General features: G+C 36.9%; 1 protein-coding gene across 3 annotated transcripts in view; it reads left to right on the forward strand.

Moving 5' to 3' along the window:
* The window catches only part of LOC123865014 (protein madd-4), a 158233-nt gene that overhangs the window by 84724 nt on the left and 55504 nt on the right, over positions 1 to 18005 (forward strand). For all 3 annotated transcript variants that reach the window (XM_045905827.1, XM_045905828.1, XM_045905829.1), the window contains 2 exons: positions 5553 to 5735; positions 8816 to 8932. In XM_045905827.1, coding sequence (XP_045761783.1) covers positions 5553 to 5735; positions 8816 to 8932 — 300 coding nt within the window. The remainder of the gene's footprint in view (positions 1 to 5552; positions 5736 to 8815; positions 8933 to 18005) is intronic.

Raw genomic sequence — 18005 nt, forward strand, 5'->3', positions numbered from 1 at the left:
TTTTGGTAACTTCTAGATTATTATTAAATTTTAAGGAAATCCAGCTGTCTGCCAGTCGCTTAGGTTATTAAAAAATAATATCGAAGATTTTTTCATCGGCAGTGAAGGAACCGTGGTCACGGACTAAAGACACCCCAATATTAATCAAAAAATGATAATAATTGGAAGTAATAACTCAAAATTTAATAGAACCCCCGACAAAAAAACCTGTATAAGAAAACTAGAAAAGGGCTGATAACTTTCAAACGGCTAAAACGATTTTCTTCAATTATAGCTAAGAACACTCTCAATCAGCCAGTTTTCAAACAAAAAAAAAACTAAATTTAAATCGGTTCATTCCTTTAGGAGCTACGATGCCACAGACAGATACACAGATACACACGTCAAACTTATAACACCCCTCTTTTTGGATCGGGGGTTAAAAACCTAAATCCACGTGAAGTCGTGGGCATTAACTAGTCAATGTATCAAAGTACAGTTATTAGCTATAGAAATTTAATCATAAGCCAGCAGTTTTCTTTTGACCACCGAAATATTATATACCTACCTACTCTACTATATTTTGTAAATATTGCTTTTAAGCCCAAGTCATTTACGTAATTGTACCAAAGATGTTCCTACGAAATCTCCTTTGAGATGGATCAAAATAATACTGGTTAATCCCTTGTCGGAGCGCCAGGATGTAAGAAATGGCGTAACCCTCCCTTTATGATATACGTTCCTACAAAGCCTACACTCTGTGTACGTTTTATTTATGAACTTAAATGATTATGATATTTCTGTAGAATAATAGTGTATATTTCCACGAAATGTTACATAGTAAAGCCAAACTCAAAAGATTTACTTCAAAGGAGGTATTCTGTACCCTTTTTGTGTAACTATAAAAGAAAAAGGTGGCTGACTGACTTTGTAGGGGGTAATCACCCCCTATAAACAAACTGACAAACTTTATCTCCGTATAATATTAGTAGACTGGTAAATTTTCAACATCTATTACTTACTTATCCCTCTCCCAGTATAGGTACTCCCAGCTTGGACTCCCAGTAACAACAGTAACAGACTTAACAAACAATTTTCAAATTCCAAGTTAAATTATAGTAGGCTTACTTTACAAGCACTTTTGATAGGTCAAAACTCTACCATCGAATGATAAAATACGATCCAAGCAACCTAATAAAAAGCTTTTAACAGGGCTCTCTCCGTCACTCGTTTCCACTCGTTTCATACAATCGTAGTTCCAATTTCATTTGAATATTAAGCAACCAAAGTCCATGAAATTTTGCAGACATATTCTAGAAACTAATATCTGTGTCTGTGGTGTTTTAGATTTTTCTAAAAATATGTAGTTTTAAAATTACAGGGGCTCCAAGATTTGTATGAAAATTTTTAAGACCGCGTAACTTTGAAACCGAATATTTTAACAGAAATCTGGAAAACCACAGACATAGATATTAGTTTCTAGAATATGTCTGCAAAATTTCATGGACTTAGGTTGCTTAGTATTCAAATGAAATTGGAACTACGATTGTATGAAACGAGTGGAAACGAGTGACGGAGAGAGCCCTCTTAAAAGTAACAGAAGAGCAAGACAAATAAATTACCATCAATCAAATGTTTCAAAGAGCTTACCTAATAATTACGATTTGTAAGCTCTTGCTTCGCCGAAGTTAAAGTTCTCCCTATCAATAGTAAACAAATTTAAAGTAATAGTCGATCGCAAACGAGGTGCAAACTTGGCTTTCAACCAACTGAAAAGCCCCGTGATTAATAGTGGGTCTTTATTGAAGTTGATAGGGTGTGTATCACACAGACCTGTAACAAATTTTCAGGAATTTACATATTATCATGATCCTATAAATAAGTTTTATTCATTGTTAGGGTTCCGTACCCGAAGGGTGCTATTATTAAGTCTCCGCTGTCCCTCCGTCTGTTTGTCAGCGAGCTGTATCTCATGAACCGGACAGAGAGTTAAATTTTCCCAGAGTGTGTATTTCTATTGCCGCTATAACGACAAATAATTTAAAAAACCAAAATGGACGGCATGTAAATTAAGTGTTACATCTTGTATGATGGCACGGAACGTGTTTGTGTTATTTTCTGATAACCGTATCAAAAATTAAACAAGTGTAAATTAAAAATTTATAACACCCCCGGCAAGTGAAGGTTACAGTAACTAGAAAAGAGCTGATAACTTTCAAACGGCTGAACCGATTTTCTTGGATTATAGCTAAGAACACTCAATCATACCCACCTTTCAAACAAAAAAAAAAACGAACTTAAAATCGGTACATTATTTTAGGGGCTACGATGCCACAGACAGATACACAGATACACACATCAAATTTATAACACCCCACTTTTTGGGTCGGGGGTTAAAAATGAATTTAAACTATTTCGTGGTTTAAAGACAATATTTTATGTAACGGGTATGTATCACGTGAAAGCTTAGTAAACAGGCACCGCTACATCTTTGAGTACATTATGTAAAAATAAGATTAGCTTAAGTTTAAATAATGTAGTTACTATTTCTTTTAATGAATAATAATTGATCGATAGCAGAAACATTTTGATTTGTATGCCTGTTACATTATAATTGGTGCATTATAATTAAGGAACATTATTACAGTTTAGTAATACATTTTTCGTTCGCTGCGGTGTAACTGAAAACTAATCTATACATATAATAAAATTGTAGAAAAGTGGTGTCTGTACAATGGAAATATATAAAAAAAAAGTAGCAGGGGTTGTTATTATATCGATGCCGAACCCGAAATTGTAATTAATTTTTTTTTTGTCTGTTTGTCTGTTTGTCTGTTTGTCTGTTTGTCTGTGTGTTTGTGCACGCTAATCTCAGAAACGGCTTATTCGATTTAGATACGGTTTTCACTAATATATTGTAGTAAGCTTCACTTAGGATTTAGTGTTTATTTCATGTCAATCGGTTCATAAATAAAAAAGTTATGTCAATTTAAAGAATCACGGCGCCTCGCGCCTGAGCGTCCGTAGCTATATAAAGCGCGAAAAGTCACTATTCCACGCGAACGAAGTCGCGGGCACAGCTAGTATAATATATGGAAGTTCATCAAACTAGTTTTATTGAAAATCGCATTGATAAAGTTAAACTCGTAGCGTTTCCATTCCAACATTGCTTTGATCATTTTTATAGTTATGGTGTTATTGATACTATAAAATAATCGATTATTCGTTACGGTGTAACTGAAACCTACTTTACTTTATGGAAGTTTCTTAAACTTGTTTTATTGGGAGTCGCATTGTTGGAGTTATACTCATAGCATTTCCATACTACAAGCACTTTGATAATAAATTTTCACGCTCATGCTATCATCGACACAATTATATAATCGAAGTTGTGGAACCGAAATCGTTATGGTATTAATTGAAGCATAATAATATAACTTAAAGGAAGTTGCTCAAACGTGTTTAATTGTGAATCGCATGTTATATTTAGATTCGAACCATTTCCATACTAAAGTAGCTTTATAAATTTTCATGCTTATGATATTTTCAACTACTCTAGCTGATTGTACTTTAACTATACACAGAAGACCTACAATGCGAGTGCAATATAATAACGCCTTCAGGGTGATGTTGGGACTCTCTCGATGCTGTAGTTCATCAGCAATATTTGCGTACGCACACGAATGACTTTTATTCAGTCAGCTGCGGCGCATTGGCCGTGCACGTCAACCACTTCGGCCGCGACGCACGGCCTTATAGCTACGGCCACATCTGCGTGTCATGAACGCGGGATGCTGGATGCGATGCAGGAGCGTGCATGATGAGAAAAAAATTATCGCATAGGCATGCATGGTACCATTAGATGCAGTGGAAGTTGATCGCCACGTGGCTAAAGTTCCCGCTTCGTAGACGCTTTGGTCGCGCAGGTTTTAGAGAAATGTTCTAAGAGCCTCGATAGCTAAACGGTTGAGGAGCGGAATGAATTCCGAAAGGTCAGCGATTCAAAGCACACCCGTTGCACTATTGTCGTACCCACTTTTGGCACAAGCTTTACGCTTAATTGGAGGGGAAAGGGGCGTATTAGTCATGATTAGCATGGTAAATATTTTATTACAAAAAAAAAGCGGTTATAGAAACAATCAATGCGCCAATCAAATCTGAGAGCATCAGCAGTCAGTAAAGTGGAGGCAAATAACAGTTCTGATTGTCATTCAGCTCGCACACCCACTTTGCTTTAATGTTGGCTTACATGGCGGCCGGTTGACTTTTATTGGAGTGCTGTGCTATTTGTGGAATGCGATTTGGATGAATTTGGAAATCTCGAGGGAATTCTTTTCCAAAAACTACCGATCTTGGCACAAATAACATTTTTATAGCTGTAACAGACAGTGAATGCTGATGGTTAAAATGCACTGATGCAATACTAATGCCATAAATTATCCAATCACAAAAATTGGCATTGTTGTAAATGCCAATTAATGCAAAAAAAAAAATGAATGAAAAAAAATGATAATCACAGCTTTCATACTTTTCTCGGTTGAAGGTTGACCAAATACATACTCACGCACCCACACAAACACGCACAACATCCTATGAGTACTTTGTTAAGTGATGTTTTTGATTATTTATTTTTCAAAACATCTAAATCTGCAGGTGGGCCATAATATACTAACACAGCTTTGTAACATGTTAAGAATTAAGAAATTACTTATAAATTAAAAATAAATAAATTAGTAATAATTTAATACCAGTCAGGGTTAACAGAGTCATCACTTAAAAATATAAATAAGTATTTTCCACACAGATTCCACGTTTATGAATTTTTCAGTAATAACATTCAGTTGCATTTGGGCATCTTAAAATTCTTTTCAAATCTCCCATTCTATTGTACTTGTAGTTCGTAGATACCGACAGGAATTCTGTTGGCCCAGAATGTCGCCAGACATCTGCAACCTAGAATCCGCAAAATACAAAATAGCTTCTTGTTATGTTGTACTGAATACTGAACATTTTTGATATCCGAATTTATTCTATCTGATAGGATTTAACATTTTTTAATTTTTTATTCATACAATATTTCAGGTTAGAAATCTCAGAGTCTCTGACAATATTTTTTATTCAATTTAACTAGGTACCAGTAATTTTGAATCGTCAAATGCATCTATTATGCGTAATCTTGTGGAGCTTACCGTCACCTGGACAGGTGGTGAGGGGTCTCTCCGTCACTCGCTCCATACAAACGTAGTTCGTCTCTCATTGGAATACTAACCAATCATACTCAATGGAACTTTTTAGAAACGTTCCGGGAACAAATATCTATGCCTGTGGTTTTCCAGATTTCCGTTAAAATATTCAGTTTCAAAGTTACGCGGTCTTAAAAATTCACATACAAATCTTTGAGCCCCTGTAATTTTAAAACTACATATTTTTAGAAAAAAATCTAGAACATGTCTGCAAAATTTCATGGACCTTGGTTGCTTAATATTCAAATGAAATTGGGACTACGATTATATGGAGTAAGTGACGGAGAGAGCCCTCGTAACTGTAGCTAATACTTAAACTTTTGCCTACAGCCCTGCCGAGGCAACGTCTCCCTTCTAGAAGAGGACATCTGGAGGGAACAGCAGTGCAGTGCTCATGATAACACGCCGTATGGGGGAGAGCTGTTCCACTGGCGAGCTCATAGAGATGATGATGAACCATGTGCCCTGACTTGTCGAGGAACGCCACAGCATTCAGGACAAAGTCCAGAAGCAGTAAGTAGACTTTTCAACCTCTTTTTTACCCGACTACGGCAAAGCCAAAAGGAAGGAAGGGATTTTAGCAGTCTATGTATTTATGTGTGTGTGTGTGTATGTTGTATTTATGTGTGTTCCACCGTAGCGCCTAAATTACTGAGCTTTGATAAATGAGTTGTCAATTGATTCGATATTATGTCCGGGTGACATAGATTACATGTTACACCAAAAAAATCGACCTAACGGATGTTACATCTAAAAAAGTGTTTTTTGGATACATACATAGACTGCTGAAATTATAATCCTTTCGGCTTTACATAATACCTTGTATTCTCGCAAGCAACATAAGACACTGGTGGGTGGAAGTCCTTATGTTCAAAAGTAGACGTATGGTTGATGACGAAGATCTCCATAATTTACATTCGAAAGACCATAGACAAAAGTTATTTTTTATCGAAAAGACTAATGGAATAGGCGATCGCTAATCGCAGGTAACTTTGTCTAGCAGTCGAACGTCGCTTTCGTTAAAGCGATAGCGAATGAAGAAATGGAATCGCTCGGAATCGAATGCCGTTTGTCTAGGCCCTCTATGGCGCTTATGTTTAGCGATTCCTCGTCAATCGCTTCATGCCATCTGCTCAACTAAGTTTTACCATCTCCCAGTGCAAAAGCACTCTTTCAGCAACTTGGAAGTTGGAACCTCAACGTTCCGTTTTAGAGCTACGAGAATATCCCTTCCCTCTTCGCTTCAGGCGAAAAAACCTACATTTCACGACATACTCATAAATTCCAAGTAAGTTATTTTATTAAAATAAAATTAACAAGGCAAGAGTACATTACCAACTCAGTTTCAAATAGGTAATTACAAGAAAGCAAAGAAACTCTTTGCGAACTGTTTTGCTTTATATTTGAAAAATTTGCATAAAGTTTTTCTTTTGATGAAGTAGATACGCTGCTCGGTTCGGTCGGTAATGTTTTTTGAAATATTTACCGTCTCTAGTGTTCCTTTGACATCATTAAAACCTGAAGTGTCTCATCCGAACCCAAGTTGTCTTATTTATTTGATGAAAGTGGCGTTTTTAATTCTATTCAATTCAAATTTTGTTTGTATAAAACACAGGCTTAGGCGTATTTATTTTTGCAAGATCGCTTTTATATTTGAGCAAAGCTATCGGAATTCGGAATGTTAAATTCTTGAACAAAAACCTTGATGATTATTTTACCATCATAAAAAACTAAATATTTTTCTTTACTTATTTATATTGAAACAAAAATTAAACATAAACATTGAAAGGGCATGCAAATAAACAACTTATTTCTTGAAGTTATTTATTTCAGTTGCATGATAGATGGTTAGGCTGTTGTCCGACCGCTGACGATTAAGGAGCTATAAACTAGAAATGGCTTGGTGAGCAACGAGAATCAAGTGTAAAAGTAGTTGGCATAGTTTTGTCGCTGTTCTATGAGCCAGTGTTCGAGTATGACGGCTGATAATCGCCCGTCATACATTAACAGGGCTCTCTCCGTCACTCGTTTCATACAATCGTAGTTCCAATTTCATTTGAATATTAAGCAACCAAAGTCCATGAAATTTTGCAGACATATTCTAGAAACTAATATCTGTGTCTGTGGTGTTTTAGATTTTTCTAAAAATATGTAGTTTTAAAATTACAGGGGCTCAAAGATTTGTATGAAAATTTTTAAGACCGCATAACTTTGAAACCGAATATTTTAACAGAAATCTAGAAAACCACAGACATAGATATTAGTTTCTAGAATATGTCTGCAAAATTTCATGGACTTTGGTTGCTTAATATTCAAATGAAATTGGAACTACGATTGTATGAAACGAGTGACGGAGAGATCCCTCTTAATGCCTGCGCAAACTGCAAGTGTTTCGATCGCCAAGAGAGGTTCGCTGAGCGAGTTTTTCTTTAGTAGCTCTTCTTACAGTAACAATCAAGTGAAGAGAGAGTTCTCGCCGGCAATTTTTATCTCTTTTATTGACACAGAATCTATATCATACACAGAATACGTAGCACGTTTCTTGAGCGAGAAAATAGTCAATAGCGTGTATTTCGTTTCCTCGTCGGCGGTGGGACAACTGCTTTTAACCTACGGTTATTATTAAACGTTGAGGGCAATTAAGGCAAAATAGGTCGCAGAAGTCAGAATTTGTTAACTTTAGACCAAACTTTTTATCTTTCATAGAGGTTCTTTCATATATTCATAGAGATATGAATACTATCTGGTGCAACCCACTTTGTTTTTTATTGATAGTCAGCAATGTAATGTTTGTCAGCCCTAGCACAGACTAAGGTCTATTTGAGCTGCAAAATTTCAAACACCAGTCTACACCAGTTTTTATCTAGTGCTTTGGTCTACAACAATTGGTGTAAAAGGTTCTTTTTTAATTAAGTCTTTAATTAAATTAAAAAAAAAAAAAAATGGCTGCCATGTAACTGAACCTTAGTAACAATGAAATGTGATAAATGAGAAAAGTAAGAACAGTAACCGAATCAGTTAGTTCTGTAACGAGTAAGTACTTAATTACATAGAAACATAAAACTGCAGCCAAACGAGCCGTTTTGTTTGAGAAGTATAAAGTTTTCCTTTGACTGCGGTTGTTGGTAAAATATTTACCTTTATTTATGTCCTTTTGCTATCTTTACGAGGCGAAGTATCTGAGACCACTTTGACTTGAGAAAAATGTTTTATGGAAGTAATTACCTTATTTTATTATAAATTTTCGATGCAGTGTGATGTTGCACTCGAAATAATTGTAGATGGTAGGTCCAATTTCCAGAAAGAGGTCAAAAGGTCGGGGGTCCGATCCCGGGTACACACCTCTAACTTTAAATATCACTAGCTTTAACGGCGAAAGAAAACATCGTGAGGAAACCTGCATGCCTTAGCGTTCTTCACAGTCGAGCGAGTTGTTCTCAAAGTTGTGTGTAATCTGCAAATCCGCGCTTTCCCAGCGTGGTGGACTATAGCCACCAACTCTTCTCGTTCTGAGAGGAGCCCGTACTCAGTCGGCTACAGCTGCCGGCGATGGGTTGACGATGGTTAAGATATTCAATGCTGTATTTTTACAGACGGCGTCCCTGGACGAAGACGAGAGAGTGGTGGTGGCCGTACTAGCGGCGCGGGTGTCTGATGGCACGCGCTGCAGGCCTGGCAGTCTAGACATGTGCATAGATGGACGATGTCAGGTAAGGGTATACTCTACATGTAGAATATGGCCGCTGTTCCACAAGAGATGTGCTATGTTGCGTTGCTATGGATGACCATTTTATATGATAGATAGATGACATATATAGGTTTTCTTGACAGACACGACAGACGAACAGATGGACAGACAGACAGATAACGAAGATTGGTTGTATAAACGTTCCTTTTTCCCTTTTGAGGTACAGAACCATATAACTTTACTTATTCTTTTTCGCCAAATTCATTAGCAATGAATTCCACTAATAGGAAATCTCTTTTATCAAGCCTTAACTGCAATCTCAACAAATAACATAATACGGCCAAGTCAGCATATTTCCCAATCGCAGGATTATCTCTCTGGTAGCAGGAAAAGAAAATACTATTACAGCTAATATTGATGGCCTTTCGGGGCAAGGGAAAAAATATTTACTTTGAGATTTTGTGTGATTAGTGAGATGGCTCTTACTACACGTTGTAACCCGCGGATTTGGCTACTAAATTATTCCTAATTGATTTTACTAAAAAAAATACAAGCAATAAGTATTGAACAGAGCTTCAAGATTATTCTCAACTACCTAGATGGTGATGCCCACTACTTCATCCGCGTGGATGGGCAGTGAAAAGGTAATAGAGAGACAGATAGACACACTTTTACATGTATAATATTAGTGTGGAAGTATGGATTAAAATTACCTACTTAACTGTAAATATGATTAGCCAAAAAATCCATAGATGAATAATATCTTTATCCCTTTAATGAATAACAACATAAGAACAAGTGAACCTAAAACACTGTTAATAATAATATTTCATAATCTATACTAATAAATAAAATTGAAGTGTCGTGTCTGTTTGAAAGGGCTAATCTTCGGAATGGCTAAATCAATTTTGACGGGACTTTCACAGCCAAGTAGAGGATTAACCAAGGAGTAACATATTATGCTACTTTTTTAACCGACTTTGAAAAATGGAGTTGTGTTTTCTTCCTAAGTACACTAATATCTCCGAGATTTCTGAACCGATTTGCGTATTTTTTTTTTAATCGTTAAGGGAGCTTTGCGACATTGTTCCATAAAAAATTTGGATTCCAACTCCTCAATCCTGATGCTGCAGGGGATCTGACCAATCCACGCGGGCGAAGCTGCGGGCATCATCTAGAAGTAACTATAATTAACCCGGTACGGCAAAGCGCGGGTGATGTGCGGGTGTGCGGGGCATCCCCCGCTTCATACACCGATTGCCATGTCGTTCTGTCGCGTACTACATATTTGTGTGCGTGCATGCTATGTGTGTTCTACTTTGTAACTAAAAAGTGTACACCTTAATAAAAACTTGTGCTCACTTCTTTATTATAATAACAGTACGAAACAAGTTCTCATAATTTCATTCTTCTTATAAAGTGGGCTCTACACTCGCGGCGCGAACGGCCGCGAAAGCCCGCGACAACTGCGAATCACGAGTGTAGATGTTATTCACGCCTTCGCGTTTGCGCTTCGCGCCTTTCCCCGATATGTGTTGGTTTTTGGTCCGCGACAAAGGGTTTCGTCCATAGTGACGAACAAGACTGTGAAGATTTGCGAGTGTGGAAGGGACACAGTTCACGCGTGGATCGCGGCATACATTCACGGCGTGAAATAACGGTGCGACTTCACGTGCGAGTGTAGAGCCGGCTTTACGAATATTATGCGTGGAACTTTCTGGAAAGGCAAGAAGATACAACTAGAAAGTGTCATAAAAATGTTTGCTGAAAAGAACTGAAACTTTAATAAAACACTCACGTCGGCTAAGTTATGCGAAGGCGGTAAAGTCGCATGTTTATTCCCTCATATCTAGTAAACAATGCGGCAAACAAGGCCGACTTTACCGCGGGGGCGTGGGACGTTGATATGAAAACCTAAGATTCATCAGCGACTTAAAACTAAGATTTCCTAGACAAGGGGGTTTTTTTTCTCTCGTCTGGCTTTACACTGATTAGCCAATGTCAAGTTTGTAGTTATTTACAAGTTAGGGAAACTATATGTATAAGTATGGACTTCGTCTGTGCCGGCGCCCGCCGATATACACGCGGCGCCTCTTTAGAGCGCTTCCCAGTCAGTTCCACCGCCAATAAACACCAGAAGAACACAAAAACCGACCACTTCTAACAAAAAAACACTCCAAAAAGGCACAACACGCGCGCCAGCAAACGCCACCACAGACGAAGTCCTAAGACTTCCTAGACAAGAAGTTTATTCATAAAAACCGGTCAATTACGTGTCGGACTCGCACGCAAAGGGTTCCGTACCATCGTACAAGATAATATAACACTTTTATGTGCAACCCTGCAAATTAATCACGGACAATGTGATGTAGTAAAATGATTACTTGTTCATGTATTATTAATAACTATAATATAATAATAGCAATATCTTGAACCGATTTGTAAAAATTTTGGTTATGGTAGGTACCACAAATGGGACATTTTCAGACTTAAATTGTTTTTCCCGGAGAACTGTGTATCTTTATTTTTTATGTCAGTGGTGCAAAAACGGAATATTTAAGGAAAATAGGAAAACACTCGAGACCTACCCGTTAATACGTGTGTAAATAAGGCAGGATTGCTCTGTTTATTTGTGGGGAAAGGGTTGTATTTCGTGCTTTATTTTCTGTGCTCAGTGTATTAGAACCTTATTGCTGTGTGGAACTTTTGCCATCCATACTAATATTATAAATGCGAAAATGTGTCTGTCTGTCTGTCTTCTAGCTTTTCACGGTCCAACAGTTTACATCCCGGGGATGAACATAGGCTACTTTTTATCCCTTAAAATCAGAGAGTTCCCTTGGGATTCTGAAAGGCTCATCCGTTTTGCCGATTTATATGAAATTTGGTACAGCGGTAGCTTGCGTACCGGAAATTGACATTGACGACTTTTTATCCCGGAAAATCAAAGAGTTCCCACGGGATCTTTAAAAACCTAAATCCACGCGGATGAAGTCGCGGACATCCTCTATTTTATTATAAATAACTTTTGTAATAAGTAGTTTTTTTACCCAACAGTAATAAGGGCGGTTAATTTACCTTAAAACCGTTGAATTATAGTACTCCGATAAAGCAATCCAAGACAAAATCAGATACAGACTTGGCTTACTTCCATCGAGAACGTAAACTGCCACAAGCCATTCTCGTATACCTACTGTGGACGTTTCTTGCTGTGATCGCCAAAAGTGGATAACAACATACGGCCTCAGTTACTGGGATGATTATTGTCCATACGAAGTTGTTACTTGTTTAGGATTTGAGGGACGTGTGGCCTAGTTCTGACAACGCATATCAAACGATTGTGATTGTTAAGTAACGATGGTCCAAATAAGTAACTGGATGGGTGACCGAATTCAGAGGTCCGAATTTGGCCTTTTTGTTTTCCCCGTACCTCGGAGAGCACGTTAAGCCATCTGTCCCGGATATTATCGCTAATATCTGATAATAACTGTAAATTAACCTAAGAGTCGAAATCTGGTTTTTTTAGTCGAGTTGTAAGAAAGTCGAGTGAAAGATCTGGGAACCACCGCATTATTATCCCAAAAGAACTCCTACCATTAAAAGGATTAATGGAAAGGGTTCACGACCCTCAGTAATAAGGAATACGACTTAAGAGAGAAGGTTTACAAAAACATAGCAAATGTAAGTAAGTATTCACCAATCTTGGCAAACGCGTCCGATCTCATCATCACTTACCATCACGTGTAATCGTGGTCAAACGTGCGCAAAAACTCGACAATTTGCATTAAGTTTGGGGGTACAAGTAGTTCAAATTATATATTAGTGACCAAAGTCAACCTCACCTGCTCGTGGTGCACCCTGCTGATTTGTAAACGAGGCTCTGGCACTCCCAGTCCCATTTTAATACCAGTTTAATACCGCACGGCATAATCTCGAAGCTGTGTCATGTCTGCTTCATGGTAGGATGGTAGGATTCTATACCAAATCCGCCTGGCTAGCGACCACTCGCCAGTTGTAACCAACCGCATAGCATCCCATGTGTTTGGGCTGCGAGCTGGAAAGCCAGTTCCTCCCATTCTCACCCCCTAATGGCGTAATACCTGTGGCTTCTGGGTCCTGGAGATCACAGTGCTGCTTTATCCGTCAAATTCTAAAGCCGGCAACGCATTGGCGGTTCCTCTGGTGCTGCAAATGTTCATGGGCGGTTATCACTAAACATCAGGTGATCCACCTGCTCGTTTGCTCGCTAATATATATTTTAAAAAAAACTGTGACTTTAAAAAGTTTTTTTACATTCAACTTATTTTGTTGGTTACTAAATTTTATTTTCCCAAGCGGTGTAGCCGGTGGGTGTTAAGCATTAAGCTCATTTCTGCGATTGCCTGCACTTTTTGCCCCACTCGCAATCCTTTTTGGATTCCTTCCAAACAATTTCACGAGATCCTTAAGTACTGATATAACCGCCTTGGCTTTTCGCTAATCTCTGGAATTGAGATTGGTTTTATCCAATTCTGGGATGTACTTACCTACTTTGAATTTTCTGGTTGTAAGCAATTTTACAGGATGTATTTTGCAGTGAATTTTTCATTGCAGAATGGTTGGTGCAATAATATTGCCTTTCTACACGATTGTTCAAAAAAGAAGTGTTTTCAGGGTTCACCTTAACTTCTAATTGACTGAGTGACTCTAGCTGTATTTTTTTTAAATATTATGGTGCGTCTGCATGGCGCCATTTTTTAATGGTTTTTTTTTAACTTAATTCCTTAACACACAGAGCATTCATATACAATCAAAAAAAAGAAAAGACTGCTTTTTATTAGAAAATATTTTTTGTCCCCTTTTAACCTAAAATATAATCTTACTGAAGTTCAGAAAATTGCAATTCTATAAGTGACCAAGTACAAATACAACCTATTGAAAAGATATCCCCGATTGACCGAAGGGAAAAATCGGCCAAGAAAAACACTTAAATTTTCACGCTTGATCGAATAAAGTTTACGCAAGTCGGGAAAATAAATGTGAAGTGGGCTCCTAAATAAGAATATGTGGTGAAATCCAATGAAAGCTGTCGAACTTCAGAATTGACATGGGTCTGTTTTCTATCACACAGATTTCGGGTAGGTATTTTATATTGCAAATAATAATATTTAGTTATAGTCTGAGACCCGACTGCTTAAACACTCGCATAGCTAAATCTTATTCACATTCAATTTCAAAAATATATAATCCCACCAAAAACATTTCATGTAAAGATTGCCAAGACTCACAAGTTCATAATTTTTTCACTGTTAAAAATTTATGAGATCTCTAGTAGAGCCAAGCCCCTAGCTGAGCTTAGATTTGTGCTGGCCATGGGAGCTATCCCAAGTCCAAGTATATAGCTTTTAAATGCTCTTGACTATATCACATTTATATAAGAATAAATAACAAATAACTCTACTTACAAGCTCCGATTCTACAAACCCTACATCTTGGTTAAAAAGTACGGCTTGGACGTTAACAATTCGTGGATTTTTTATCTGAAATGACATTTAAGCCCGGAATAGCTTGTGCGACCATCACGAAGTACAATATAAATTAGTAATTGTCGAACAAACTATTCCTTATGGCCTTCAAATATGTTATGTCATGTAATAGTTTCACGAACATTAAACGGCCACTTTTTTAACCAAGATTTAGGGTTAGTAGAATCAGAGAACCCACGAGAAGAAACTCGTGGGTATCGTCTATCTAGTACGAAGTAGATTTTAATGGCAAGGAAGAAAATGTAGAACCAATCAAAATAAGATTTATTGACTTAATGTGCTACTGAAAAACAAAACTTATTTCCATTTATATTTGTCGCGTTGCAAACAAATTTGCCAATATTATAATGTATAAGTTTTGCGTATCTTACGACTTTCACAGCGGTTCTTTCTTTTAACGTCTTTTTGCTGATTCACTCTCCGACGACTATAAATGGGGTGCTTAATATTTTTTGGCACGATGTTGGCTTGAAAAAATTTCTTTGAATTCGTATCAAATGATTGCAACAAAATTTTACAAAACTTCTAAATAACCGTTTTATTGTTCTTAATTTTTCATTGAACATACAATTGCATCGACTCTGATCTCTTTCTCCATGCATCTTTTGCTTTTTAATTACGTTCAAAATGCCTAATTTTGCCTCGCGTCCTATGTTTGGCTAGAATGAAAAAAGGTAATATCTTTTTAACCCCCGACCCAAAAAGAGGGGTGTTATAAGTTTGACGTGTGTATCTGTGTATCTGTGTGTCTGTGTATCTGTGTATCTGTGTATCTGTCTGTGGCATCGTAGCGCCTAAACGAATGAACCGATTTTAATTTAGTTTTTTTTTGTTTGAAAGGTGGCTTGATCGAGAGTGTTCTTAGCTATAATCTAAAAAAATTGGTTCAGCCGTTTAAGAGTTATCAGCTCTTTTCTAGTTTTCTTGAAGAAAAGAAGGTTAGATAACCGTTAGGTTCATAATATTATGTCAATAGACAAATGTCAAGCTGTCAAGATGGACGTTGCCTAGATACATAATTGTTTATTTGAAAATGATGTTTTGGAAAACTCAAATACTTTGGATCGTCGGGGGTGTTATAAATTTTTAATTTACACTTGTTAAATTTACTAGTCTAGCAATCGAACTTAAACTGCATCATCACTGGTGAGATTGCAGTCAAGGGCAAACCTGTAGGTATCTGAATTGAAAAAATAAAAATTATAAAATAAGAAAAGGTTCCTAAGATTCAAATATCTTACTGCGACTAGGAATTCATCTTTTTGGAAAGTAGGTGCTTGAAAAGTAAATTTATTTCAGTATCACATACCTATTGAAAACTAGTTAAAATCGTAATTTGCATCTGTTTTAACTTTTAATAAGCTTTAATAATGATTTATGATTTCCATTGAAACCAAGGCTGGTCGTTTGAAAAAGTTTAATATTCTTTTGTGCAAAGTCCATGCAATTGTGCTCATCCACGCATGAAGGCAATATTAAAATTTCGTCCGTAGTAATTAAATCTGGTTACTGTGACTATGAATTGCAGTAATAAAACTGTGCGCAATATTATCTCTATCCCGCTCTCCCATGGGTGAAACGGTTAAATCTGAGAGGGATAGAGACCTACTTTAATATGATAATCGGAAAATTCGGAACGTTTGTGTGGAAGGCCGAACTCGACTCGATTTCAGGGCGTTGAATAAATGATGAGGTGCGTCATTGTTACATATTATCATGGTACGGCTCCACTTTCGGGATTCGGCAAATGACTGGAGTTTGGGAAAGTTTTACAATTGTTCAGCATTCAGTAAATCGCACATCTACACTATTATTGCAAATATTTTATGCGGCGAATTTTTAAAAAGTTTCCCAAATTAGCCGGCTGGCAGACATGAAATTCTGAGACAGAGAATAGTTCTCCCTGTCTTGTATTAGATATATCCCGGAAAAATAATAAGTTCCCGTGGGATTTTTAAAAACCGGTTAAGTGCGAGTAGGATTTACACACGAACGGTTCAGAACGATCCTATACAAGATAATCCATACTAATATTATAAATGCGAAAGTGTGTCAGTCTGTCTATCTGTCTGTCTGTCTGCTACGTTTTAACGGCCCAACCGCTGAACCGATTTTAATGAAATTTGGTACAAACTTGGGATACATCCCGGGAAAGGACATAGGCTACTTTTTATCCCGGAAATTTCAAAGAGTTCCTACGGGTTTTAAAAAACCGATATCCACGCGGGCGAAGCCGCGCGCATCCTCTAGTAATATATACTTTTTAATTTTTTCATTACTTAATTAATGAAAAGTTTGAAATGAAACCATTTTGAAAATTTTATTATTTGTTGTTTTGCGGCAATAGCACATTCTCTGTAAACATTTCAACATTCTAACTAATATGGTTCATCATAATAATATACAGTCTGCTGACCGACGGTCAGATAGACAGACTGACAGATGAACAAACAGACAGATAGACAGATGGACAAACAGACAGCGGAGGCTTAATAATAGGGATCCGTTGGCACACTTCGGGTACAGAAAACCCTATATATTCGTGCCAACATTTCAGGTTGGCGCAAATGTGCGGTACGATATGATTGCCGCCGGTCACACGATTCGTGATATCACGAATAATTTTTTGCCGAATCTCGATAGTGGAGTCGAACCGTCAGAGTAATTTATAACGTGAATGAGGGAGAAACTGATTTTGAAGCTCTTGAATTATTGTATCATCCGCATTATGCTGGGCCAATTGTTTGAAATTGTAATGATACTTGTTGGAGATAAATCTGAACTGTTATTATCCCATGGCGTTATATTGTAATATTACAGGATCATTCAGTGCTCTCAGCGTACATACATTCAAAATTTAAAATCTTTTTTTGTATCATATTTTGTTCTATCTTTACCTTTTTTATTTCTTTTTGTATTTGTATAATAATTAATCATCTAGTTCGTGTAAGTGGCTCTGCCGTTCAATTAGATGTAAAACAAATAAATAAATAAATAAATAAATATATAAATAAATAAATAAATAAATAAATAAATAAATAAATAAATAAATAAATTATGTGCACTGCTTTTATCATACCTAGCTGCATATTTGGATAAAATTAATTTGGAAAATCTTACAATTAAAAATGAGGCTGAAGTGGGGCAATGGAGTAAAAACACTACAACTTGGCTGCAAAAATATTTAACAAAAAAGAAACAACCTAGAAACAAGGCATTCCTGTAATCCGATGAAGAGACGATTTACAGAAGTAAATACAAGAAAAATATCGCCTGTACAACCCAACATAAAAAGAAATGCAAGAAAAAAGGGGAAAGCCTTTGCCCAGCAGTAGGAAAGTAAGTAAAATAAAATAAATAAAAATACTTATTTCACGTATGAAACTTTCATCCTCTTAGTTCATGGAGTGTATTTCCGAAATCTCTATTTTTAGTTCAGATATCCGTTTCAATTCGGCCACCCTTACCGGATCAATAGTAATCTTTTATAAATAGTATCAAATCTTTGAAAAGAGCAACCGCCGAGTTTCTTGCTGGTTCTTCTCGGTAGGAAAGGCATTCCGAACCAGT

Source organism: Maniola jurtina, chromosome 5, assembly GCF_905333055.1.
Source record: "Maniola jurtina chromosome 5, ilManJurt1.1, whole genome shotgun sequence".
Taxonomy (NCBI): Eukaryota; Metazoa; Arthropoda; class Insecta; order Lepidoptera; family Nymphalidae; genus Maniola; species Maniola jurtina.